The following is a 27,142-nucleotide window of genomic DNA, read 5'->3' on the forward strand; positions in this document are numbered from 1 at the left end:
TCTTCTTCCGGGTCAGTCCCCATGCTGTTGGAGAGAGAAAAATGGCGACAAAAAACAAGAAGGCAAGGAAAGCAGCGAAAGCGGACAGAATTGGAATTATGCCCGAGGAGGATGATGCCGAGGCCGGCCTCAGCGGGGACGAAGAGCCGGGGGACGGAGAGGACGGAGAGCTGCAGCTGGAGGAAGTTTTAAAGCTCGGCGGAACTAAAGTAAGTGTCGGAAAATCTTCAGAAACACGATTTTAAAGTCTACATATACACACTTTACCATTCAAATTACACTCTAAGATTAGATACTGTGGCAAATAATACTAAACATTATTTTAAACTCGAACTGCACATATAATCTAACAGGTTACACTAGCATTAAATATACTGTTTGTTAAAAAAAGAAAAATAAATAAAGACATGATTTTAAAGAGGAAATACACAGTTAATCACTGAAATTACATTTTAATATAATATATAATATCAAATAATCATCCTAAACATGATTTTAAAGTCCAAGTGTACAATAACCACTGTAGTTACTCTTAAAAGATTAAATATAGTTTTAAAAAAAGTCTAGTTAAAAGGCAATTTTACAAGTCTAACGACGTATTTAATTACTAAAGTTCTTCTTTAAGATTTTGTATATTGTCAATAATATTTAAGCACAATTTAAAGTCAAAATACCCAGTTAATCACTGAAATTACTCTTTATTATTGATTATTGTTTGAAAAGAATAACTTTTAAACACAATTTTAGAGTGAAAACACGCAGTTAATCACTAATATTACTAGTGATGTTAAAAACATGACATTTAAATTAAAAACAATGGTAATAACTAAAATTAGTCATTGGCATTATATATAGGGACAAATGATGCGTTAGAAACGTGGCATTTAAAATAAAAACAAAGGTAATCAGTAAAATTAAATGTAGATATGGTGTGAAGCAGGGGGTCAAACCCATTTTAGTTCAGGGGCCAAATACAGACCAGTTTGATCTCAAGTGGACCACAGATTTTATGCTGGAAAACGAGTAATTTGAACATTATTGTGCCTTAGTTGACACTTCTACGTAGACATAAAATACAAAATATGTATATTTAAAAAAAAAATGACAATATCCAAGCAATAAGTGACAGATAACAGTCCCATTAGAATCTACACTTTACATTTCCTAGATTTTGTAACTAATTTCTATTTAATTAAAGGAAATATTATTTTATAATTTGAGGGAAGTTAAAGGATTCCGTAAGAATTTTGAATTTTTCAACTGTGTAACATTAATAATCACTGCAATCATGTGATATAAGCACCAAGAGTTTCATTTACACAATGATTCATATTTTCTTTTTACTTTCTCCTGCGGGGCAAATTGGACGCTCCAAAGGGCCGGATTTGGTCCCCAGGCCATGAGTTTGACACATGTGGTGGAGAGTGATATTTTAAAGTCCAACCTTACAGTTCATCACTAAATATTGTAAATTTCTTCTTCAGTCCGACTACATTTTTCTGGCTGGTTTGGACGACTCCAACGAGCTGGTGGACGGAGGGAAGAAAGGAGCCATCGACGACCTGGAGGAAGGAGAACTGGAGAAGTTTGTCACCAAACTGGGAATCCGAGCGTACTCTGGGCTGCAGGTTGTCGTAGAAACGCCTGAAAAAGCTCCCACCGCTGAACAACAAAGTAGCGAGAAAAAGAAGAAACAGGTGAAAGTGAAGAAAGTGGAGGAGGCGTCAGCGTCTGAGAAGAAAGCTCAGCTTTCCTCAGGAAAGAAGAGCAAACAGAACGTGTTTGAGTTCACGCCTCGGCAGGTTCTGCTGGTCAAACCCGGGGGGAAATGGTTTGAGCTGGAGTACTGTGACGAGGGCTCGGCGGCGCCGCAGGATGCTGCGCTGGTGGCTAGCTACAAGACGCTAGCCACACAGCTGCTGCAGGCTGAGGTGGACCTCTACAGAACCAAGAAGAACCTGCAGAAAGGAGCCAACTCGGCCTGGATGAAGACTGTGGTGTCGTCCGGCGTGCTGGCAGATCGCATGGCGGCCATGACGGTTCTGATCCAGGACGCCCCCGTGCACACGCTGGAGCACGTGGAGAGCCTGGTGGCCATGATGAAGAAGAAGGGGAACCGGAGGATGGGTTTGATGGCCATGGACACGCTGAGAGAACTGCTGCTGTCCAACCTGCTGCCAGAGCAGCGTAAGCTCCGCCCCTTCGCAGAGCACCCGTTCCACCAGCTGGAGGAGAAGGCGAGCGGGAATCGTGACTCCCGGGACCGTCGCCTCGTCCTGTGGCTCTACGAGCACCGCCTCAAGCTGCTGGTGGCTGAGTTCGTGCAGGCGTTGGACCTGATGTCCCATGACACGGTGCCCACCACCAAGACCAAGGCTTTAGCCGCCGCCCACCAGCTGCTGTGTCGCCGCCCTGAGCAGGAGCGGGCCCTGCTCACGCAGGTAAGGATGTGTCATATGTTAGCGTTTACGAAATATCAGCAAAAACATTCCCATCATTAAGAATATGTCATTCAACGATGGAAACGATAAATTCCCATCAATGACGTAGATAAGAGCGCGACACACAGGAATGACGTAGAGTTGGACGATATATCGGGATTCAAGATATATTGAGTTTTCTGTTTTTGCGATACAGAAAATTACAATATCGCAGATATCGATATATGTATGTTTTATAGCTTATTTTGTATCAAAACACTTGTTTGTGAATAGTCCGTATTTACAGGTGCACAGTGCATGTGGGGCACACACACACACACACACACACACACACACACACACACACACACACACACACACACACACACACACACACACACACACAGAAGCGTGTCCACCACCACCCTGAAATGGACAGAAGTCTTTTTTGTGAAAGCGAAAGTAAATGGGAACGCATCGCGCCGTTCTAGGACTTTCACTTTTAACATGCACGGGCTGAATAAACAAAACACACACACACACACACACACACACACACACACAGAGCTGGCGGGTTTCTGATCTGTGGTTCACGGGTCTGGGACACTCTGATGTTCTATCTCTCTATCCTGTTCTGTTGGTCCTTTTGTCCACTAGCCCTTACCAGACGACGCAGATGGCTGCCACCTCTGAACCTGGTTCTCACGGGGATTTTTTCCTGTTAAAAGGACATTTTTTTTCTTTCCACTGTCGCTAAATGCTTGTTCATGTGGATCTTGTTGGGTTTTTTCTTTTTTTCTTACGATGGACTTTATATTTTGTTAAAGGTTTTGTGGACAATGTTTAAAAAAGATGCACAAAAATCACAGTTCGATACGTACCTTGGTTTTGAGGTCACGGTTCGGTTCATTTTCGGTACAGTATGGAACAAAATGTAAAACATAAATTTGCTTGTTCATTCAAAACTTTAGTAAATCAATGTATTTAACATTATACAGAATATGAAAATAAAGTTTAGAGAAAAATAAAAAATACTATAATGTTGTAAAGTGCTGCCTGGTAATAATAATATTCTCAAACAGAAAATACATAAAATATTATATATAAATAAGCTCCTCACAGCTTGTTAACAGCTTTTATCTGCTGCTATAAAGACTCTTTGGTCAGATCTGAATGACTAGGCAGAGGCTGCTTGAATGCTGAAGTCAGCTGCGTTTACACTAAGGACGTTTTCTTTCTTGTCACAGTGATATTCACACTCAGGTGGTGTCATTTCTAGTGAGTTAGCATGTTCATCGTGTTCCCAGAAACATACATGATCTCAGCTGAACAATGTCGGCACACTGCCCTCGTTTTATCCACTTGTCTTTGTCCGTTGCAGTATTTCACCTGGAAGCCGAAGTGTTCCCAAGCAGGAGACTTTAGCGACTTTCACTAGCGTTAGCCATGACATACATGGGCTGCACATGTAGCTGCAGGCGGACGTGAACACATGCAACTTCCGTTCCTTTCTGGGACTTCACCCATACACAACCCTGTACCCAAACCGAACGTCCTGTACCAAAACGGTTCAATACAAATACATGTATTGTTACACCTTTAGTATATAAATAAAGTTTAGTTGAGTTGAATTGAGACACTAACAGCTCGGGTTGTCATGATACTAGAATACATAATATCTGTCAAGTTTTGGATTTGAAAATAAGGGAAATTTTCAGGCGTCCACTACGAGCCGTCCCACCCCCCAACCAAGCTCCAGTACCTATTATATTTTAATATAGATGTACAATAAATCTAAAATATCCACTTATCAACCATTTACTAAATACAATAATGTGATTATAATCTGATAGGTCGACCTTTATTAATATTAAAATGCTGTGAACATTCCTACTAGGGCTGGTGATATGAACCAAAACTCATATCTCAATATATTTTATCTAAATGGTGAAATATGATATAAATCTAGATCATTTTATCAAATAAAGTTTGACCAGAAAAACAATTCTGGGTTAAATTTACTGATGTAAAATGCTACACATGGACATTTATTAATAAACAGCTGATCAATATGTGACTCATTAATCATCTAACTGAGCTTTACATGTTGTTCTGAGAAGTAAAAGCAGCGACTCCTAAAGTTAGTATTTTGTTTTATATGATATATGAAATATTATATTTTTCTATATCACCAAAATAGAAAACACGATACATCTTGAATCTCGATATATCGTCCAGCTCTAATTCCTAAATTATAAAACAGCCTAAATAAAAACATAAATGTGTTTATGAAGCACATGTGTTTATTTAATATACTTACAGTTTATATACAAGTCAACATGTTACATATTTATTGTTTATTTCATATTGTTTGTCTTTAAGTTAGATATTAACATTTTATTTTATTATATATTTTATTATAATTTCTCATACTCACTCATGTGGTTCTCTGGTATTCACTAATGACTTATTAAACACATTTATTACAGACTTTACATTATTTAACACTTTATAAACAGTGTATATTTGTGGAGCTTGTGATTGGATGATTTTTCATGGTGACTTACGTGGTTCCTTCTGCTGTGGTAGACGTTATAATATCAGTTATTAATCTAACAGAACGTGTAACTGTGTCACATCCTGATGGTCTTTATGAAGATAAACTCTATGTTATATTTTACAACATATTTACACCAGTTCTTAGTTTTTATCACCAGAACGTCTTCATTCATCATCTCTGTTCTGTTGTTTCTGGGTTTGTTGCTGATGTCAGCACTAATCACTCAGGTCATTTCAGGAGGAAGTTCTCACGAGGCTAGTGACAGCGTTCAGTTTATTATTATTATTTATTTATTGTTTTTATTTCATTGTAGTTTTGAATGTTCCCGTGATAAGTACCAGAAATGATCAGGTTACATGTTTTTTACTCTATATGGCCCCTCCCATCCCTACGCACAGGTGGTCAACAAGCTGGGTGACCCTGAGTACAAAACGGCGGCCAAGGCGTCGTACCTGCTGGAGACGCTGCTGCACCAGCACCCCAACATGAAGGCGGTGGTGTGCAACGAGGTGGAGCGCCTGATGTTCAGGCCCAACGTCAGCGCCAAGGCGCAGTACTACGCCGTGTGCTTCCTCAGCCAGGTGAGTAGGCATGTAATAACACTCAGTAACACATTGAACCGTAGGCTGACTGTATACGTCTCTACAGGTGATGCTCAGCCACGACGAGGCGCCGCTCGCCGCTAAGCTGGTCTCCGTCTACTTCTCCTTCTTTCGCTCCTGCGTCAAGAAGAAGGACGTGGAGTCCAAGATGCTGAGCGCGCTGCTGTCAGGCGTTAACCGGGCGTATCCCTACGCTGGGGAGGGTGATGAGAAGGTGAAGGAGCAGATGGACACGCTGTTCAGGGTCGTTCATCTGGTGAAGTTCAACACGGCCGTACAGGCCCTGATGCTCCTGTTCCAGGTGATGGACTCACAGCAGAGTGTGTCTGACAGATACTACGTAGCCCTGTACAAGTAAGAACGCACACACACACACACACACACACACACAGTAGAAGTGTTTTAGGAGCGTCTGTGGTGTAATGACTTAAAGATTTTGTATATTGTTAATAATCTTTATTAAGTAAAATTTAAAGTCAAACTACATAGTTAATTAATCAAAAAACTATAAAATCACGTAAAAACAAGTTTTTATGAAAATCAAGATAAGACGTGTAGTAAGTACTTAATTACTAGAGTTCCTCTTTAAGATTTTGTATAGTGTCAATATTACTTAGTAAGCACAAATTAAAGTTAAACTACGTAGGTAATCAATCAAAATATTCTTACTTAAAAACATTGTTTTAAAGTCCCAATACACAGTTGGTCACTGAAATTACATTGTAAGATTAAATATAGTGTCAAATAATCACCCCAAAACATCATTTTAAAGGCCAAGTGCACAATAACCACTGCAGTTACAGTTAACTCATTCAGTTCCAGCCATTTTCAGATTTTCTACCCCCCTCAGTACCAGCCGTTTTTGAGCATTTTGAAGACCCACGGAATGTTCTCTACTATGACTGTCTGAAATCTGACACCAGATTCTGAAAGATTGAAGCCTCTACTTTCATCAAAAAAAAAAATTTGTTTCTGGCTCGTTTTGTTCTTTTGTAATCAGCCGTTGAATAGAGCAAGTTTTACACAAATCTTCAGTTTCAGAGCAAAAAGTTGAGAAAAAAGCCTTTTTGTAAAAAAAACCCTGTCAGTGACTTTATTTTTTATTTATTTATTTTTTGTCTGCACATGCTGTCAAAGGTCAACACTACAAGAAGTGCAATCTTTTTAACACAGCAATGCATTTTTTGTTTTTTGTTTTGTTATTGCAATTAAATAAATTGCATTCTTTTATTGCATAATTGTGACCATCACCAGCCCTCCCTAAGGAAGGGTAAGAAACACTTTATTAAAGGGAGAATATATAAAGAGAGGGCAGTGTTACACCGAGGTGAGGGGGTGGGGGGGGGGGGGAGGTGGAGGGGGAAGAGAGCAGGGAGGAGAGATGGCGCCCCTCATGGCTGACGTCCTTGTGTTGTCCTCCCGACACCAACGTTGTTTATTACTCATTATAGTGTTAGTATGCATCCTAAATGCAAAGTTCTCGTTCGCATTAGTGAGCTACGACAGAGCATCACTTCTGGATATTGGCAAAGCTCACCATGAGCTCATTTTCAACTTAAAAGACCTCGACTTCCTACTACGACGGGACCCCGCTAACGCCGACCGGGAAGTTCCCCCAGCACCGGACGTGGACGAGCATCGCAGCCGACGGAGAGAGCGGCCAAGGCGGATACGTGGCAAGAGAGGTGGGCTACATGCTAGGCTAAAGGCTAGAGCGACGCATCCACCGCTACCTAGTCTGCTGCTAGCTAACGTCCGCTCACTTGACAACAAGATGGATGAGCTGAGGACAAGGATTACAACCCAGCGTGAGATGAGAGAGTGCTGTGCTCTTATTTTCACGGAAACCTGGCTCTCGGACAGCATTCCAGACTCTACCATCCAGCTTGAGACACACTCTGTCTACCGCGGGGACCGCACATTAGCCTCGGGAAAAGCGAGAGGCGGCGGCGTGTGTACCTACGTAAACAACAGATGGTGCTCGGATGTACAGGTTGTTGAAAGTCATTGCTCGGCTGATGTTGAACTTTTGATGGTGAAATGCAGACCTTTCTATCTACCAAGGGAGTTCAGTGCAGTGTTTATTGTGACTGTTTACATCCCGCCAAGAGCGGATTCCGCGACTGCACTGGGGCTGCTGCATGACGTCATCGACAGACACGAGACTGCACACCCGGACGCCGCGCTCATCGTAGCCGGAGATTTCAACCACCGCAACCTTAAGAGTGTCCTCCCTAAATACCATCAACACATCAACTTTCCGACCAGGGAGAATAATATTCTGGACCAAGTCTACAGCAACGTGAGAGGAGCCTTCAAGGCTGTGCCCCGGCCACACTTCGGGCAGTCCGACCACATCTCAACGTTCCTCTATCCAGCGTACAGACAACGCCTCAAGCAAGCCCCCCCAGTGAGTATAGATATTAAAGTATGGACCGAGGAAACAGAACTAGTACTGCAGGACTGCTTTATCAGTACAAACTGGGATGTGTTTAAAACTGCTGCTTTGAGGGATAATGACTCTACTGTGGACTTAGAGGAATATGCTTCCAGTGTAACAGGTTACATCAGCACATGTGTTGAAAACATTGTGCCCACAAAATGCTGCAGGACATATCCTAATCAAAAACCCTGGATTAACTGTGAAGTTCGGTCCATGCTACGTGCCCGTTCCACTGCATTTGCCTCAGGCAACGCTGAGGACTACAAGAAGGCCAGATATGACCTACGGAGATCCATCAAAGAGGCCAAGAGGCAATACAGACTGAAGCTGGAGGGATTCTATTCCACCACAGATTCCCGGCGAATGTGGCAAGGCCTGCAACACATCACAGGCTACCAGCAGAGGAGCGGGGGGCCACAACCAGCCAACCCACACTGCCAGACGAGCTGAACGAGTTCTACGCACGCTTCGATGCCCTCAACACCCACCATCAGAGAGGGACTTCGACCACGGAGCACACACAGGACTCTTCACTCACGGTGACATCAGCAGAGGTGCGCACGGCTCTGAGGAGAATAAAGCCCCCAGAAGGCGGCCGGCCCAGACAACATCTCCGGGCGTGCCCTCAGGGTCTGCTCATCAGAACTGGCTGAGGTGCTGGCTGACATTTACAACCTGTCGCTGGCACAAGCTTTGGTGCCCACCTGCTTCAAGATAACCACCATCGTGCCCCTCCCAAAGAAAAACACTGTGACCTGCCTGAATGACTATCGTCCCGTCGCACTCACCCCGATAGTGATGAAGTGCTTTGAGAGGATAGTCATGACGCACATCAGGAGGACCGTCCCAGACACCTTAGACCCTCTACAGTTTGCGTACCGTGAGAACCGGTCCACGAACGACGCAGTCAACACGGTCATCCACACCACCCTCACACACTTGGAGGGTAAGGACACATATGTCAGACTGCTCTTCATCGACTACAGCTCAGCATTTAATACGGTTATCCCACACAAACTCTCTACAAAACTCCTCACTCTTGGACTGACACCTGCTCTCTGTAACTGGGTACTGGACTTTCTATCAGACAGACCTCAGTCAGTCAGAGTTGGAAAACACACATCTGGCACAAGAACCGTAAGCACAGGGACCCCCCAGGGCTGCGTGCTGAGTCCCCTGCTGTACACCCTCTTCACATACGACTGTGTGGCCTCCCAGAATAACACCAGCATCGTCAAGTTTGCGGACGACACAACAGTCATCGGACTGATCACCGGGGGTGCTGAGGCGGCGTACAGAAGAGAGGTGGCGGATCTGGTGGCATGGTGTCAGGACAATAATCTCTCCCTGAACGCAGACAAAACCAAGGAGATGATTATTGATCCACGAAAGAGGAGTGTGCAGCACACACCACTATTCATAGATGAGACAGAGGTGGAAAGGGTGAAAACCTTTAAATTCCTCGGAACCCACATCAGTGAGGATCTCACCTGGTCTCACAACACACATCAGAACATTAAAAAAGTCCAGCAGCGACTGTACTTCTTAAGAAGGCTGGGGAAATTTGGAATGTCATCCAAAATCCTCAGCAACTTCTATAGATGTACAGTGGAAAGCATCCTTACCAATTCCATCACAGTCTGGTATGGAAACTGCACAGCCCGGGACAGGAAGGCTCTCCAGCGGGTGATAAAATCTGCACAGTACATCGCGGGAGCTGCCTTCCCCTCACGACAGGACATTTACAGCGCCAGGGTCAAAAAAAGAGCCCTGAACATCATCAGGGACCACACTCACCCACAACACAGACTCTTCACTCTCCTGCCATCAGGCAGGCGCTACAGGAGCCTGAAATCCAGGACCACCAGACTGACAAACAGCTTCTACCCACAGGCCATCAGGCTTGTGAACAACTCTCTCACAAAGCCCCCTGCCCTACCACCCCGCCACACCACTGATTAAACTGCTGGACTGTGAAAACCATTTGCACTACTGCATTGTAATAACTGTTATTTTGACAATTGCACTAATGCCATTCCCCTGCAAATCTGCAACAACGCACGATCGCACTTTAGAATCAAAATGTGTATACTGCTACTCTGCCACTCACATGCTCACTTTATATTTTGTATATTCTGTATATTTTATATTTTATTATTAGTATTATTATAGTCCAGTATTTTAGTATTCTTAGTATTTTTAGTTATCTTTAATTGGGAATAGTTGGGTTCTTTTAATCTACCTCTTCATTTTGTTTGCTTATTATTACTGTGAAAGGGAGGACTCGCAAAATAAGATTTTCATTGTGTGGTGCAACTGTCTGGTTTTACTGTGCATATGACAATAAATATCTTGAATCTTGAGATTCAAGGTAGAGAAATGGAAGGGTGGTGAAGAGTTGATTACTGTAAAGTGAGATATGAAGTTGTAGGCGTGAGGCTTGATTATAATGGTGGTGGTTGTGGACAGAGGGAAGGAGTGAGTGGTAATACCTGAAACAGGTATTTGGGATCAACGTGTCTAAAGTTAAGCCCACTACAAATTTTATCCCACAGTCCAAGACATGCTAGTGCATCGTAGACCGATGTATGTGCAAGATACTGCCACTGTAAACCCAAGCGCTGCCCCAGACTCGAGGACGCAGCCAGAATAGCAGAAAGAGCGGGGGCCAGCGAGCCCAGGCAACCCCCCCCCCCCGGCCGAGCAGCACCCCAGATGCCCCAAGACACCAAGCCGAGAGGCAGCCACCGCCCCCCACATACACACCCGAGAAAGCACCTAGAAGCCGGCGCACTCCGCCACCGCCCCCAACCCCAAGGCCCCCCACCGACATACCCAATCCCCCGAGGGGAGGGCCCAGAGAGCCCCACACCCGAGACCCCAGCAGAGGGGCCAAGGCCCACGCCCAGCAGACGGCCAGAACCGCGACGAACGGGCAGCCGACGGGCACCCGCCAGTGGGCCCAGAGCCAGCAGGGACCGGGCCCCAGGCCAGAAGGACCTGGAATAGAAGCAGCACCAGGAGCAGCACGCCCAAGGACAACGACCACACCCCCGGCCGCCCGACACAGCCCCCCAAAGCGCCCCAGGTCACTCTTTTTTGACACCGCCAGCGCGATGCGCCTGTCAGTGACTTTAAAGCTATTTTTTTTTTTGCTTTAGCGACAACTCTTAACATCTGAACATTGTTTCCTTATATAAAACATTAAAAAAAAAAAACACACACAGAATGGGCTTTTGATGATAAAATTATTATTATTTATCTATCTGGGTCAGAGTTGACTTCCTCTTCCTCCCCAACATGCAGAGTGTCACTGCTTACCCCACTTTTTTATTGTTTTATCTCACCATCGCCACATTATCCATGAATTCCACACATGCTCTGGTCGGAGTGTGCGCTGCTGGGAACGTCAACTCTGTACGTAGCGCCATTTTCTGTCTGAAACAACTTTCCTCCTCTCTCTCTAAGCTCTGCGGAGCATGGATGATCTCTCATCCAAACCTGTGCTGCTACCTCCTACATGTCACCTATTATTTTTGCTATGTGGCTCACAGGCTGGGGGTAAAAAATGCAAATGATGAGTTATCTCGTCAATGGCACTGAGTGAGTTAATTATTAGATATAGTGTCAAATTATCAAATTAAAATGTGATTTTCAAGTCTAATTATGTATTTAATTACTGAACTTCATCCATAAGATTTTGTACAGTGTCAATTATATTCATTAAGTAAACTTTAAAGCCAAACTACATAGTTAATTATTTAAAAATCTCTTTAAAATCACTTCAAAACAATATTTTAAAGTGTGTGCGTCTGTGTGATTGTGTCTGTGCGTGTTCCCTACAGGAAGCTGTTGGATCCCGGCCTCTCGTCCTCGTCCAAACAGAGCATGTTTCTCAACCTGCTGTACAAGTCCCTGAAGGCGGACGTGTGTGTGCGTAGAGTGAAAGCGTTTGTGAAGCGTCTGCTGCAGATCAGCGCTGAGCAGAACTCCAGCTTCACCTGTGGAGCTTTGTTCTTAGTGTCAGAGGTGATGAGGTCCAAACCCAGCCTGAAGATGCTGCTGCAGGAGGGAGGGGTGAGCACATACACACACACACACACACTAGCTCGTCATCGTCCCAGGGTCACATGTTCAACTCACACAGGAAACATCAAAGGCACTGTGTGCTTTGGTTTTTTTTTTTTTTATTTCCTTTTTTTGCATTTCTGCTGTCGTTTTTGTGTTGTTTTTTTCTTTTTGTGTTTCTGTTGACGCTTTGTGCGTTTTGTTTGTTATTTTTTGTTTTGTGTGTGTTGTCATTTTGTGTTTCTGTCAAAGATTTGTTTTTTTTTTGTAATTATGTCTGTTTCTTTTGTTTGTTGTTGTTTCTTTTTTGTTGTTTTGTATGTTTCCTTTGGTGTTTTGTGTGTTTGTTGTTTTAATCGTTCAGGGCCTATGCTATGAATCTAGATAATTATATCCTGAATTAATCTCTGTTAGCGGGCTTCAACTAACCAAACATTCCCGGTCAGAGAGAAGCTGTCCTACAAAGGTCGATAACAACAGGCTGAGTGAAGCGTCTGGTTAACCGGCGCGCTCTAGTGACGGAGGTGAATATTACAGCGTCAGACCAATCACACACGGAGGAACTGGTAATAATATTTAAATTAGTGAGAATATAATCAGAGAATCACTTTCATTTTCTCTTTTCTTTTTATCATGTCTGTGTTTCTGATGCTGCGTTCATCCAGATCAGTTAACATCATAAAGTGGAATATATTTATATTATCTACAGGACTCAGAAAACATGAATTAATTTCTGTGTCCAATGCACGCAGGCTTTATCAGCTGACCTATTTTATTGATATTACTTTATCTGTAAATGAAAGGATTGCATTGATGTCTAAATATTTTTTCTCCTGTCAGATTAGATCCACACAGTGATGTGTTCACGCCACCTTTTATTGGACAGCTCGCTTTCTAAGAGATCTGATTGGTCAGGAGGCGGGACTTCAGTACTCACTAAAATCCTAGCCATAACAAAACCTCTTCCCAACCAGGCTAGACATTCAGCCTAAGTTACCATGGTGATTTAGCTCCGTAAGACGTTAGCGAGCTTCGTAGTCCAGCAGACACAGATTAAATCCTGGAGGTTCGCACGATAAGAGGAAATTTAGTTTTTTGTCATTTTGCGTGCTTCTGTTGTCAGTATGTTTTTTGTCATTTTGTGTTTATTTTGTTGTTATGTTTTTTTTTGTTACCACTTTTTGTTTTTTTTGTCGCGTGTGTTAGCGTGTTAGCGCGTTAGCTGATTGTTGTTTCTCTGTCAGGACGGAGAGGAGGAGCAGTTTAAAGACCTTCCTGATGATGATGATGATGATGAAGAGGAGCGTTTTGTGGACACTGACAAACTGGAGGAAGGAAAGGTGGAGGAGGAGGTGAAACCCTCGGCATCATGGGTACACCACCAGAACCTGGACGGTCCGTACGCTTTATTTTATATTCTTCTTTTATTTCTTGTTACATGTTTGTTTTTTAACCCTTTCAAATATTTATTTTACCTTCATGTCTCTTATTATTTTAATTCTGGTTTTTATACCATTTTAATTATAGTTCTATTATTATTTTACTTTTAGTTCTGTTATTATTTTACTTTTAGTTTTATTATTATTTTAATATTTTTAAAAGCCTCTATTTTTTTTAAGTCATTTCAATTATTGATTTAATTCAAATAAACTTTTACAAATGGAGAAAAGAAAATTTTTATAGCGAGAAAAGGTCAATTTTCTATTTAATCAATCAATCTTAATTTATATAGCACAGATTACAGCAAAGGTCATCTCACAGCACTATTAAAATATAAAAGATAATAAATATATATTTTTTTTATGTTTTTGTTTTATTATTATTATTATTATTATTATTATTATTATTATTATTATTAATAAGGCAAACTGTACTGTGTACCTTTATGTTCCTAAGAGTTTGAAAAAAGAAATAAAAATGATTAATCAGGTTGTTTTCTTGTGTTTCTCAGGGATGAAACGTGTGACGAGCTATGATCCGCTGCACAGAAACCCTTTGTTCTGTGGCGCCGATCACAGCACTCTGTGGGAGCTGCAGAGGGTGAGTGTGTGCGTGTGTGAGTGTGTGCGTGTGTGAGTGTGTGCGTGTGTGAGCGTGAGGGTGTGTGAGCGTGAGGGTGTGTGAGCGTGCGTGTGTCTGTGTGCGCACGTTACGGGGGTGGATCGCTTCTAAATTCATGCGCACCAGTCTATCGAACGCGTAAACAAACTCGTACCCCGCGCCTCCACGTCTGTACGTCTGATCTACATTTCCCATAGACTTAGAATGGGTAGACGGGCACAAGTCACATCTGCATGTATACACACGTACACCACACCTGGATGTGCACCTAACAAACATAAATAAATCAGTCACACTTAGACGCAGGTGTGGCGTGAGTGAAGCTGTAGCAAAAGGACCACCATTTAGTCTGGTTACAGTCTGTGTCACTACACCCGTCCATAGAGTGGTAGTGACTGTAGGGTTACGCTCTGAGTCAGATCATTGCTGTGATTGGACAATACTCAACACTCACACACACTTAATGATGCACACGCGTTTACACGTCTGCACACCTGGACGCCTAATATGTGTTTACATGTCACATAGACGGTGTTACATAGTGAAGGTCACCTGATCACTATAGCTTCACTCACGCCACACCTGCCACTACACCTAACTACGTAAATCAGGTAAGTTTAGTGAAAGTTAGGCAAGTACGCGTGAGATAAACTGGTGTACATGAATTTAGAAGCGATCCACTCCCATATGTGCGTGTAGTGAACACTTTGTGACGTACGTGTGTGTTTCTCTGCAGCTCTGCCATCACTTCCATCCGTCTGTGGCTCTGTTTGCTCAAACCGTCCTGAAGGTAAAACCATCAGCACCTCACAGGCCTCACTGAGGGATTAGTGCTTTTCTCTGACTGTCTGTGTCCCACAGGGAGACCCGGTCCAGTACTCTGGTGATCCTCTCCAGGATTTCACCCTGATCCGCTTCCTGGACCGATTTGTTTTCAGAAACCCCAAACAACTGAAAGGAAAACGTAAGACACACAACTACACAATAGATACGCACAACTGCACTATAGATGTGCACGACTACACTATAGATGTGCACGACTACACTATAGATGTGCACGACTACACTATAGATGTGCACGACTGCGGAATTAAGTGTTTCCAAGTTTGGGGAATTACTGTATTTAATTCAGAATTAAAATCAGAATAAACCAGCCTCTTAATTTGGAATGGCCATTTTCTTTCAGAATGAGGTGTTTACAAGGTCAGTTTAAAGAGGATTACATTTTCATTCTGAATTAAAGGGGAATTAAAGCTCTCATGTAAACGTGACCATTGAGTCTCTGATTAATGAAGACGATTCTTTCCCTCAGAAAACACGGACTGTGCCGCCATGATGTCCAAACACAGACTTCCTCTGAGCTCGTTACCAGGTGAGAGACATCGCTGTGTGTTTCCTGTCCCGCTGTGTCCTTTATTAATGCTAGTGTCCTTTATTAATGCTAGTGTCCTTTATCAATACTAGTGTCCTTTATTAATATTTGTGTCCTTTATTAATATTTGTGTCCTTTATTAATATTTGTGTCCTTTATTAATATTTGTGTCCTTTATTAATATTTGTGTCCTTTATTAATGCTCGTGTCCTTTAATAATGCTTGTGTCCTTTATTAATACTTGTGTCCTTTATTAATATTTGTGTCCTTTATTAATATTTGTGTCCTTTATTAATGCTCATGTCCTTTAATAATGCTTGTGTCCTTTATTAATGCTTGTGTCCTTTAATAATGCTCGTGTCCTTTAATAATACTCGTGTCCTTTAATAATGCTTGTGTCCTTTATTAATGCTTGTGTCCTTTAATAATGCTCGTGTCCTTTAATAATACTCGTGTCCTTTAATAATGCTCGTGTCCTTTATTAATGCTCATGTCCTTTAATAATGCTCGTGTCCTTTAATAATACTCGTGTCCTTTAATAATGCTCGTGTCCTTTATTAATGCTCATGTCCTTTAATAATGCTCGTGTCCTTTAATAATACTCGTGTCCTTTAATAATGCTCGTGTCCTTTATTAATGCTCGTGTCCTTTAATAATACTCGTTTTTATTTTTATTTAACCTTTATTTAACCAGGAAAAAAATCCCATTGAGATTAAAAACCTCTTTTTCAAGGGAGTCCTGGCCAAGAGGCAGCAAAGTTACAACACTGAACAGAAATACATTTACATTACATTAAAATGACAGGATAACATAAGAATCAAATAAAACAATTACAGACAACTGAGGCAGTCTCAAATTCTCTCAGTTTCATTTTAAAAGCATTCAAGGATAACAATTCAGTCAACTTCCAGTCTCTTTGCAGTGTGTTCCAAGCACAAGGAGCTGCATGTGCAAAGGCTTTTTTCCCCAGCTCTGTGTGGGCAAAAGGAACTGTGAGCAACAGCTGATCATTGGATCTTAGTGCATAAGTGTTCGTACTTCTCTTAGTAAGTAATGTACAGATGTAAGAGGGCAGTAATCCAAGAAGAGCCTTATAAATAAAAGTAAACCAATGACACTGCCTCCTAGTGTACAGGGATGGACATCCCACCCTAGAGTACAGCTCACAGTGATGTGTCATGGCTCTACAGTTTGTGATGAACCTCAGAGCAGAATGATAAACAGAGTCCACCATCAGAAGACATGTACAAGAAGCATTCATATAAAAAAGGTCACCATAATCTAACACAGATAAGAATGTGGCAGAGACAAGGAGCTTCTTTACACCAAAAGAAAAACATGTCTTGTTGCGGAAGAACCACCCTAGTTTAAGTTTTAATTTCCTCACAAGTTTGTCAATGAAAAGTTTAAAAGTGAGGGAATCATCAATTACGACACCAAGGTATTTATATTCATGTACCACTTCTATGACATTTCCTTCAAGAGTGGACACGACCGGTGGAGCTTGAGGCACCTTCTTATGATTAGAGAACAACATTAGCTTGGTCTTCTCAGCATTGAGAACCAGTTTTAGATTAATCAGTGAATGCTGGACAGAAACAAAGGCTTTGTGCAGGGAATTAACAGCCTGTTCAAGAGATGATCCGAAGCAATAAATAATTGTATCATCGGCATAAAAATGCATATTAGCATCAGAAACATTTTCTTCGACATTATTAATGTACAAGATAAATAAGAGGGGCCCCAAAACAGATCCCTGCGGCACCCCCTCGTGTCCTTTATTAATGCTTGTGTCCTTTATTAATGCTCGTGTCCTTTATTAATGCTCGTGTCCTTTAATAATGCTCGTGTCCTTTATTAATGCTCGTGTCCTTTAATAATACTTGTGTCCTTTATTAATGCTTGTGTCCTTTATTAATGCTTGTGTCCTTTATTAATGCTTGTGTCCTTTATTAATGCTCGTGTCCTTTATTAATGCTCGTGTCCTTTAATAATGCTCGTGTCCTTTAATAATACTTGTGTCCTTTATTAATGCTTGTGTCCTTTAATAATGCTTGTGTCCTTTAATAATGCTCGTGTGCGTCTGTTTCCTGGCAGTGAACAGTGAGGAGTTCCTGTCTAAGGATGAGAGTCAGGTTCCTGTGGACGATCTGTTCTTCTATCGGTGAGTTTTCATTTCTGTCACATTACTTTTGTCTAGTCATTTTGTTGTGTTTTAATAGTTTTTTAAATATATTTTTGTCATTTTGTGTATTTTTTTGGTGTGATTCTGTGTATTCTTCTGGGTTTTTTTGTTTGTATTTTTAGCCATTTTGTGTTTTTTTTATATATGCATATATTTTATTTCAATATGTTTTAAATACACTAGTTTTATATATATATATTTTGTGTAATTTTTTGTTGTTTTGTATGATTTTAAAATAATTTGGTGTATTTTTCTTTGTTGTTTTTCTGCCCCCGGGTTTATTTTTGTGTTTTTGTGTTAGTTTTTTATATATATACCGGTATATATATTATTTCTTTATGTTTTAATAACACTTGGACGTTAAAGCTGTTTTGTCTTTTGCTAAACGTTCTTTGTTTTTCTGCAGCTTCTTCAAGAAGAAACGTGAGCTGGAGAAACCGTCGCGGCGCAGGAGAAGGAACAGTGATGAGGAGAGCGTGGAGGAAGTGGACGACGAAGAGTTTGAGAAGATTCTGGGTGAGATTTGTTACTTTTTCTATTATTAAAGTTGTTTTGAATAGTTACATTTAATGTAATATATTTTCTGGTTGTGTGGGATCAGATTCTGTGGAAGGAGACTCGTATTTCTCTGACGTGTTGGACGATGGTCTGGACTTTGCTGGGTGAGAAACTAATCAATCAATAATCAATAATACGGTATTTCCTCTGTTTTCCTTTAAAAAGCTACACATGCTCCTCCTTGTGGCTCCGCCCCCTGTCCCTCAGCTCTGGTGTTAGGGTGTAAGTGGTGATCAGATTACCTGGTAGTCTTGTTTAAATCTGATTGTGTTTCATATGTAAAATCAATAATAAGGGGCGGTGACGTGTTTTCATGTTTCTCACTAAAATAAATCACAATAAGTTGTTTCCCAGATTTTAAGCAAAAATCATTTTTATTTTGTTTTATTCTGTGTGCGTTTGAAGGAACGTAAAGAGTGAGAAGAGGAAGACGAAGTCTCCCATGGACGACTCTGACTCTGAGGACGTGGAGGATCTGGACGATGAGGAGGTTTCTCTGGGAAGTCTGGACGAGGAAGACTTTGGAGACGAGCTGGAGGAGGAAGGAGGGACGTTCATGGACGCTGACGGAGACGAAGAAGGTGAACTTAAATATTACATCCCCTTCAAAATATCGCGGTATTGGCCGCATTCCAATAATTTACTAAGTTTCCAAGAAAAATCCACGTAATACTCACTCTGTCATATAGGCCTCACCCTATTGGCTGATGAGGGTGCCCTTCAATTTTTTAAAGAAAAATTAGATTTTTGATTTTTTTTCAATTTACTTAAAAATGACTGCAGACATCAGATTTATTGTCAAAAGTGCAACTTTATTTCTCTGATTGTCCTGTACAGTTAAAATGTATAGAATAATTCAGAATAAAAAGTAAATGATTTTCTGTCATTCAACAATTTCATCCTTTAACCAGGTTTAAGAAAAAGTGCAACAACAGTAACTTCACAGTAGTGTCAATTTTCTGATTAAGAATTCAGATTAATGACATATTTTATAACATAATTAAACATGCCTGTGGCACACACATAGCTACTCAAAGCTAAACACATGCAAACAAAGAAGGATCGGGTTCACATCGGAATGCGAAAAAGTCCGGAAAAAAACTGTGGTGGGAATTTTTTTTTTTTAACTCGAATTTGCAAAACAAAAATTGTTGATCTACAAATTTGATTAATCGATTAAATCAATTTTTTGACATTTGACGGACAAATTCACTTAAACACACAAGACGACAAGCAACACATCTCCTTTAAAATTGTGCCTCACATAACTAGGTGGCGCTATAATGGGTGTAAATGCATTTTGTTCTGTAACTTTCACATTTTAAATCACATCTTTATAAACATATCCACCTGATCACTGCAAATGACACGTTCTGACGCTCGCCACAAGCCCCTCATCCTTCGTGATGTAATTGTTGTATCTTAGTCTTTGATTTGTTTCTTACTCTGTTGATATTTAATTTGTTAATGTGAATAATTTCATCATCTTATTTTATCTGCTGTTTGTGTTTCAGTTCCTGAGGAAGAGGAAGAGGAAGAGGAAGAAGAGTTTGAGGGTGAGTTCATCCTTTTAAAAACATTCAGTGGTAAAGCTCAACTACGAGATTCAACCATGTTTCATTTTCAGGCTCAGACGACGATGATGATGATGATGATGAGGAAGAAACTCCTAAAGTCTCTCTTCGTTCCACAAAGAAGAGGAAATCGTCTGAGGAGCTGGACTTCTCTAAAGGTTTAGGTGAGTTTGACTCCTCCTCCTCCTCCTCCTCCTCTTCATCGCTGCATTAGAAACTGTTTTAAACACTTTTGATGTTTCAGGGAAAAAGAAGAAGAAGAAAGACACGGCCATGTTTGCGTCTGCAGAGGAGGTCAGAGGCTTTGTTATTATTATTATTACATTTCCTGTTTGAAAGTAATTTATCTGACATGCTCGTGTGTTTATAGTTTGGTTCCATGTTGGACGATAACACCAGCTCCAAGTTTGACAACATCGGTCTGAACGCCATGGCCAACACGGATAAAGCAGGTGAGACAGCGCTGATATACCTGATCTGTCCACTGGGGGGCGTAGTCCATCAATAATAATAATAATAATATAAAGACAAAACCCAGAAGTGATGCACAGTAATATTTTTTGTATATACATTTAGAAATCTGGGCTGTAATGTGAACTAATCTGTTAAAAATCTTTAGATCATTTAGTAGATTTTTCAGTCACATTAACAACTTGTGTTGCTTTTAGTTGCTCTAAAGAAAACCAGGAAAAGTTCAAGATGTCGATGTAAACCTCTTGTTTACAGAAAGAAAATAAAAACAGTTGTGACAGTACCAACTCTGGTAGTGGACAATGAAGTAGAGAAGAAGAGCTCTCCTAAGTGACCTTTATTCTCCCCTTAAAGACACGCTCTGGTGGCTGAAGTTAGAGAGTAAATCACAGACTGTAGGGACTTCAGGGTTTGTGTGTCTTCAACAGTCTGTGATTTACTCTCTAACTTCAGCCACCAGAGCATGTCAGCACACTGTTTAAGGGAGAGTAAAGGTCACTTAGGAGAGCTCTTCTTCTCTGCTTCATTGTTTACTACCAAACTGGATTTTTAGAGCAACCAAAATCAGCACAAGTTGTTATTGTAACTGAAAAAGCAGCTGATGTAAAAATCTACTAAATGATCTAAAAATCAGGCTGAATGTTTCACTCCAATAGAAAACAATGGGATGTTTACAGGCAGTGGGGCCGTGTGACATCATCAATCACATGATTTCAAACTGTAAAGTAGTCCTATTTTTAAAAGGCAGTTAAATGAATATGGTGCATAGTAATGTTTTGTTAGACATACATTTTCTAATAAGTAGATTTTAAAGATTTTAGGGCAAACATAAAAACAGAAAAAGTTAAAAAAGGAAAACATTTATGGTCAAAAAGCCTCAAAATACCGACAAACTCTGTGGTTAGAAATGAGTTTTTTTTAAAAGTCATATTTATTTTGTGCGTGTGCAGGCGTGAAGCAGCTGACGTGGGAGGCTCAGCGCGACGACTGGATCCACGGCCGCGACGCCAAAACTCTGCGACGGAAAAAGGCGACGATGGGCAGGAAGAGGCCGTCGTTTGCAAACCAGAAGAGGAGGAAGTAGTTTTATTGTGAAACTCAATCAGTCCTGTTTGTGGGACCAATCCTGCAGGTCACTCTCTCTGATGCCGTAGATCCCCGCCCACTCGTTGGATCTGTAGTAAACTGAGGAGAGACGTGAAGACTTTGTTATATAATTAATATGATGATTTGTAAACAAACAGAATTAAAAACATTATCTGGTTCTCTATCAAAATTCTGCATATTTTTCACTGGAAAACCTTTATTCAAAATCCTGTGACTGAAAATGAAGTGTTTTTAATGTGTTGGTTAACATTATTATATTATTCAAACCTGAAAAGACTCAGTTACAGGTTTAGCTACAGGTGTTTTAGCTGAACTGGTGATCAGTTTATCTGGTGACACATCACAATGCAAACATCGCATCACAAAAGGGAGATTCCCTGATTTCAGGTAATTAAAGGTTTCATAAATGATTACGGATTATATCACATGTGGATTTTTTCCTGTTAAATGGGAGGCTAAGGGGTTAGCATTGTGAACGTAGCTTCTTCCATTTATGTAACTCTTAAATATATATAAAATTAGTAACAGTGTTTGACTCTTAACCCTATTTATCAGGTTTGGTAGAATTTGAGGAAGTTTAACAGCCACTAAAGTTATTTAAACAAGGAAATATTATGAAAGTGTTTGTTTTGATGTAAAAATATTTTAATAATGAACCATTTCACTGCTAATAAGTTATATATATATATATAAATCTCACCTTCTAGAATGGATGGGAACCTTCTGTTCATGGAGCTCCTGAAGTCTGTGAGAGAAACGGAAGAAGTTAGAACTGTAGGCTCAGGAAAACGGTTTGGTTCAGTTTATTAGATTTGTCTTCAATTATTAGTATTTATTAAATATTAATAAGTTACCTCTGCTGCTGTTCATCATGTGAAACAGGGCGTAAACCCCAAACACGCCCAGCAGCTCCGCAACCATCACACCCTTCATCAGCCGCCTTGCCACCGTCTGACCACGTTTGGGCTCCATCTGAGGATAAAAGAAAAACCTAAAAAAATAAACTTTTAAACGTATAAGTTTACAAATGTACAGAACTTAAAACACTGAAGACGAAGGCTCTGTGGTGCAATGGAAAGTGCATTGGACTTCTAGGTAGTGTTTCTAAGTAATTCAAAGGTTGTGGGTTCAAGTCCCACCAGAGTCAAGATTCTGTGAATCTTTTTATTGCTTCCTAAAGTAAGGAATAAAACGGGCTCAATATGACCAACTACCAAGAACGGAAAATAGGCAATAGTAAGGCATAAAAACGGGCAAAATTTTTTTAAAAGTTTTGAACAAAGGTAAGGATATATTAAGGCATAAAAATGGGTGACAAAGTTTTGAAACAGAGGCTAGGCATAAAAGTGGGCGAAAAAAATTCAAACGCCTAAAAACTGAGGTAAGGCGAAAGTAAGGTATAAAAACAGGCAAAAAAAATTTAAAAGTTTTAAACAGAGGTCAGGCTATAGTAAGGCATAAAAACGAGTGAAAAAGTTTTGAAACGGAGGTCAAGCATAAAAGTGGGCGAAAAAAATTCAAACGCCTAAAAACTGAGGTAAGGCTAAAGTAAGGCATAAAAGTGGGCGAAAAAAATTAAAACGCCTCGAAATGGAGGTCATGCTATAGTAAGGCAAAAAAATTACCTAAAAAATTTCAAAAGTTTTGAAACGGAGATAAGGCGTTAGTATGACTTTTGTTGCTTTGATCGATCTTTTGATCTTTGAGAAGCAGATCCTCAAAAAGAGTTTAAAGACATAGGCTCTGTGGTGCAATGGATAGCGCATTGGACTTCTAGGTAGTGTTTCTAAGTAATTCAAAGGTTGTGGGTTCAAGTCCCACCAGAGTCAAGATTCTGTGAATCTTTTTATTGCTTCCTAAAGTAAGGAATAAAACGGGCTCAATATGACCAACTACCAAGAACAGAAAATAGGCAATAGTAAGGCATAAAAACGGGCAAAATTCTTTTAAAAGTTTTAAACAGAGGTCAGGCTATAGTAAGGCATAAAAACGGGTGAAAAAGTTTTGAAACGGAGGTCAAGCATAAAAGTGGGCGAAAAAAATTCAAACGCCTCGAAATGGAGGTCAAAAAAATTACCTAAAAAATTTCAAAAGTTTTGAAACGGAGATAAGGCATTAGTAAGACTTTTGTTGCTTTGATCGATCTTTTGATCTTTGAGAAGCAGATCCTCAAAAAAAATTAAGAATTTCAAGACATAGGCTCTGTGGCGCAATGGAAAGCGCATTGGACTTCTAGGTAGTGTTTCTAAGTAATTCAAAGGTTGTGGGTTCAAGTCCCACCAGAGTCAAGATTCTGTGAATCTTTATATTGCTTCCTAAAGTAAGGAATAAAACGGGCTAAATATGACCAACGGCCAAGAACAGAAAAAAGGCAATAGTAAGGCATAAAAACGGGCAAATTTTTTTTAAAAGTTTTGAACAAAGGTAAGGATATATTAAGGCATAAAAACGGTTGAAAAAGTTTTGAAACAGAGGCTAGGCATAAAAGTGGGCGAAAAAAATTCAAACGCCTAAAAACTGAGGTAAGGCGAAAGTAAGGCATAAAAACAGGCAAAAAAAATTTAAAAGTTTTAAACAGAGGTCAGGCTATAGTAAGGCATAAAAACGAGTGAAAAAGTTTTGAAACAGAGGTCAAGCATAAAAGTGGGCGAAAAAAATTCAAACGCCTAAAAACTGAGGTAAGGCTAAAGTAAGGCATAAAAGTGGGCGAAAAAAATTAAAACGCCTCGAAATGGAGGTCATGCTATAGTAAGGCAAAAAAATTACCTAAAAAATTTCAAAAGTTTTGAAACGGAGATAAGGCGTTAGTATGACTTTTGTTGCTTTGATCGATCCTTTGATCTTTGAGAAGCAGATCCTCAAAAAGATCCTCAAAAAGAATTTCAAGACATAGGCTCTGTGGCGCAATGGATAGCGCATTGGACTTCTAGGTAGTGTTTCTAAGTAATTCAGAGGTTGTGGGTTCAAGTCCCACCAGAGTCACAAATCTGTGAATCTTTTTATTGCTTCCTAAAGTAAGGAATAAAACGGGCTCAATATGACCAACGGCCAAGAACGGAAAATAGGCAATAGTAAGGCATAAAAACGAGCGAAATTTTTTTTAAGGTTTTGAACAATGGTAAGGCTATAGTAAGGCATAAAAACGGGTGAAAAAGTTTTGAAACGGAGGTCAGGCATAAAAGTGGGCAAAAAAAATTCAAACGCCTTGAAATGGAGGTCGGGCTATAATAAGGCAAAAAAAACGAGCAAAAACATTTCAAAAGTTTCGAAATAAAGGTTAGGCATAAAAGTGGGCGAAAAAATTTCAAACACCTAAAAACTGTGGTTAGGCTATAGTAAGGCAAAAAACAGGTGAAAAAATTTTAAAAGTTTTAAACAGAGGTCAGACTATAGTAAGGCAAAAGAATGGGTGAAAAAGTTTTGAAACAGAGGCTAGGCATAAAAGTGGGCGAAAAAAAATTAAAACGCCTCGAAATGGAAGTCATGCTATAGTAAGGCAAAAAAAAACATCAAAAGTTTTGAAACGGAGATAAGGCGTTAGTATGACTTTTGTTGCTTTGATCGATCTTTTGATCTTTGAGAAGCAGATCATCAAAAAATTTTAGCAATTTAAAGACATAGGCTCTGTGGCGCAATGGATAGCGCATTGGACTTCTAGGTAGTGTTTCTAAGTAATTCAAAGGTTGTGGGTTCAAGTCCCACCAGAGTCAAGATTCTGTGAATCTTAATATTGCTTCCTAAAGTAAGGAATAAAACGGGCTCAATATGACCAACGGCCAAGAACAGAAAATAGGCAATAGTAAGGCATAAAAACGGGCAAATTTTTTTTTAAAGTTTTGAACAAAGGTAAGGATATATTAAGGCATAAAAACGGTTGAAAAAGTTTTGAAACAGAGGCTAGGCATAAAAGTGGGCGAAAAAAATTCAAACGCCTAAAAACTGAGGTAAGGCGAAAGTAAGGCATAAAAACAGGCAAAAAAAATTTAAAAGTTTTAAACAGAGGTCAGGCTATAGTAAGGCATAAAAACGAGTGAAAAAGTTTTGAAACGGAGGTCAAGCATAAAAGTGGGCGAAAAAAATTCAAACGCCTAAAAACTCAGGTAATGCTAAAGTAAGGCATAAAAGTGGGCGAAAAAAATTAAAACGCCTCGAAATGGAGGTCATGCTATAGTAAGGCAAAAAAATTACCTAAAAAATTTCAAAAGTTTTGAAACGGAGATAAGGCGTTAGTATGACTTTTGTTGCTTTGATCGATCCTTTGATCTTTGAGAAGCAGATCCTCAAAAAGATCCTCAAAAAGAATTTCAAGACATAGGCTCTGTGGCGCAATGGATAGCGCATTGGACTTCTAGGTAGTGTTTCTAAGTAATTCAAAGGTTGTGGGTTCAAGTCCCACCAGAGTCAAGATTCTGTGAATCTTTTTATTGCTTCCTAAAGTAAGGAATAAAACGGGCTCAATATGACCAACGGCCAAGAACAGAAAATAGGCTATAGTAAGGCATAAAAACGGGTGAAAAAGTTTTGAAACGGAGGTCAGGCATAAAAGTGGGCAAAAAAAATTCAAACGCCTTGAAATGGAGGTCGGGCTATAATAAGGCAAAAAAAACGAGCAAAAACATTTCAAAAGTTTCGAAATAAAGGTTAGGCATAAAAGTGGGCGAAAAAATTTCAAACACCTAAAAACTGTGGTTAGGCTATAGTAAGGCAAAAAACAGGTGAAAAAATTTTAAAAGTTTTAAACAGAGGTCAGACTATAGTAAGGCAAAAGAATGGGTGAAAAAGTTTTGAAACAGAGGCTAGGCATAAAAGTGGGCGAAAAAAATTAAAACGCCTCGAAATGGAAGTCATGCTATAGTAAGGCAAAAAAAACATCAAAAGTTTTGAAACGGAGATAAGGCGTTAGTATGACTTTTGTTGCTTTGATCGATCTTTTGATCTTTGAGAAGCAGATCATCAAAAAATTTTAGCAATTTAAAGACATAGGCTCTGTGGCGCAATGGATAGCGCATTGGACTTCTAGGTAGTGTTTCTAAGTAATTCAAAGGTTGTGGGTTCAAGTCCCACCAGAGTCAAGATTCTGTGAATCTTAATATTGCTTCCTAAAGTAAGGAATAAAACGGGCTCAATATGACCAACGGCCAAGAACAGAAAATAGGCAATAGTAAGGCATAAAAACGGGCAAATTTTTTTTAAAGTTTTGAACAAAGGTAAGGATATATTAAGGCATAAAAACGGTTGAAAAAGTTTTGAAACAGAGGCTAGGCATAAAAGTGGGCGAAAAAAATTCAAACGCCTAAAAACTGAGGTAAGGCGAAAGTAAGGCATAAAAACAGGCAAAAAAAATTTAAAAGTTTTAAACAGAGGTCAGGCTATAGTAAGGCATAAAAACGAGTGAAAAAGTTTTGAAACGGAGGTCAAGCATAAAAGTGGGCGAAAAAAATTCAAACGCCTAAAAACTCAGGTAATGCTAAAGTAAGGCATAAAAGTGGGCGAAAAAAATTAAAACGCCTCGAAATGGAGGTCATGCTATAGTAAGGCAAAAAAATTACCTAAAAAATTTCAAAAGTTTTGAAACGGAGATAAGGCGTTAGTATGACTTTTGTTGCTTTGATCGATCCTTTGATCTTTGAGAAGCAGATCATCAAAAAATTTTAGCAATTTAAAGACATAGGCTCTGTGGCGCAATGGATAGCGCATTGGACTTCTAGGTAGTGTTTCTA

General features: G+C 40.0%; 2 protein-coding genes and 7 non-coding genes across 10 annotated transcripts in view; 8 read left to right on the plus strand and 1 right to left on the minus strand.

Moving 5' to 3' along the window:
- Nucleotides 1-21,591, plus strand: cebpz (CCAAT enhancer binding protein zeta). Its single transcript, XM_028440638.1, has 19 exons — nt 1-209; nt 1,485-2,441; nt 5,379-5,561; nt 5,629-5,936; nt 11,871-12,102; nt 13,338-13,488; nt 14,045-14,133; nt 14,891-14,944; nt 15,016-15,118; nt 15,467-15,526; nt 17,625-17,691; nt 18,119-18,228; nt 18,314-18,374; nt 18,676-18,851; nt 19,785-19,826; nt 19,898-20,008; nt 20,089-20,138; nt 20,215-20,296; nt 21,266-21,591. Exons 1-19 carry the CDS (start codon nt 42-44, stop codon nt 21,397-21,399), a joined length of 3,138 nt encoding a protein of 1,045 aa, XP_028296439.1. The 5' UTR covers nt 1-41; the 3' UTR covers nt 21,400-21,591.
- The window catches only part of LOC114458269 (protein CEBPZOS), a 13,326-nt gene continuing 7,397 nt past the window's right edge, over nt 21,214-27,142 (minus strand). Inside the window, exons 2-4 of one of the 2 annotated variants that reach the window (XM_028440639.1) lie at nt 22,277-22,394; nt 22,123-22,167; nt 21,214-21,500 (exon numbers count right to left, since the gene is read on the minus strand). In XM_028440639.1, coding sequence (XP_028296440.1) covers nt 21,418-21,500; nt 22,123-22,167; nt 22,277-22,394 — 246 coding nt within the window. In that variant the 3' untranslated portion in view covers nt 21,214-21,417. Of the gene's footprint in view, nt 21,501-22,122; nt 22,168-22,276; nt 22,414-27,142 lie in introns of both variants that reach the window. The other variant, XM_028440640.1, reaches the window with a different exon arrangement.
- Nucleotides 23,162-23,251, plus strand: trnar-ucu (transfer RNA arginine (anticodon UCU)). The gene is given in 2 exon segments: nt 23,162-23,198; nt 23,216-23,251. It is a non-coding gene; the product is annotated as a tRNA-Arg (tRNA).
- On the plus strand, nt 23,621-23,710 carry trnar-ucu (transfer RNA arginine (anticodon UCU)). Its single transcript is given in 2 exon segments — nt 23,621-23,657; nt 23,675-23,710. It is a non-coding gene; the product is annotated as a tRNA-Arg (tRNA).
- trnar-ucu (transfer RNA arginine (anticodon UCU)) lies at nt 24,315-24,404 on the plus strand. The gene is given in 2 exon segments: nt 24,315-24,351; nt 24,369-24,404. It is a non-coding gene; the product is annotated as a tRNA-Arg (tRNA).
- Nucleotides 25,043-25,132, plus strand: trnar-ucu (transfer RNA arginine (anticodon UCU)). The gene is given in 2 exon segments: nt 25,043-25,079; nt 25,097-25,132. It is a non-coding gene; the product is annotated as a tRNA-Arg (tRNA).
- Nucleotides 25,737-25,826, plus strand: trnar-ucu (transfer RNA arginine (anticodon UCU)). The gene is given in 2 exon segments: nt 25,737-25,773; nt 25,791-25,826. It is a non-coding gene; the product is annotated as a tRNA-Arg (tRNA).
- trnar-ucu (transfer RNA arginine (anticodon UCU)) lies at nt 26,405-26,494 on the plus strand. Its single transcript is given in 2 exon segments — nt 26,405-26,441; nt 26,459-26,494. It is a non-coding gene; the product is annotated as a tRNA-Arg (tRNA).
- trnar-ucu (transfer RNA arginine (anticodon UCU)) overlaps nt 27,093-27,142 on the plus strand; it is a 90-nt gene continuing 40 nt past the window's right edge. Inside the window, exon 1 of the tRNA in view lies at nt 27,093-27,129. This is a non-coding gene — a tRNA (tRNA-Arg). The remainder of the gene's footprint in view (nt 27,130-27,142) is intronic.

Source organism: Gouania willdenowi, assembly GCF_900634775.1.
Source record: "Gouania willdenowi chromosome 24 unlocalized genomic scaffold, fGouWil2.1 scaffold_320_arrow_ctg1, whole genome shotgun sequence".
NCBI lineage: Eukaryota > Metazoa > Chordata > Actinopteri > Blenniiformes > Gobiesocidae > Gouania > Gouania willdenowi.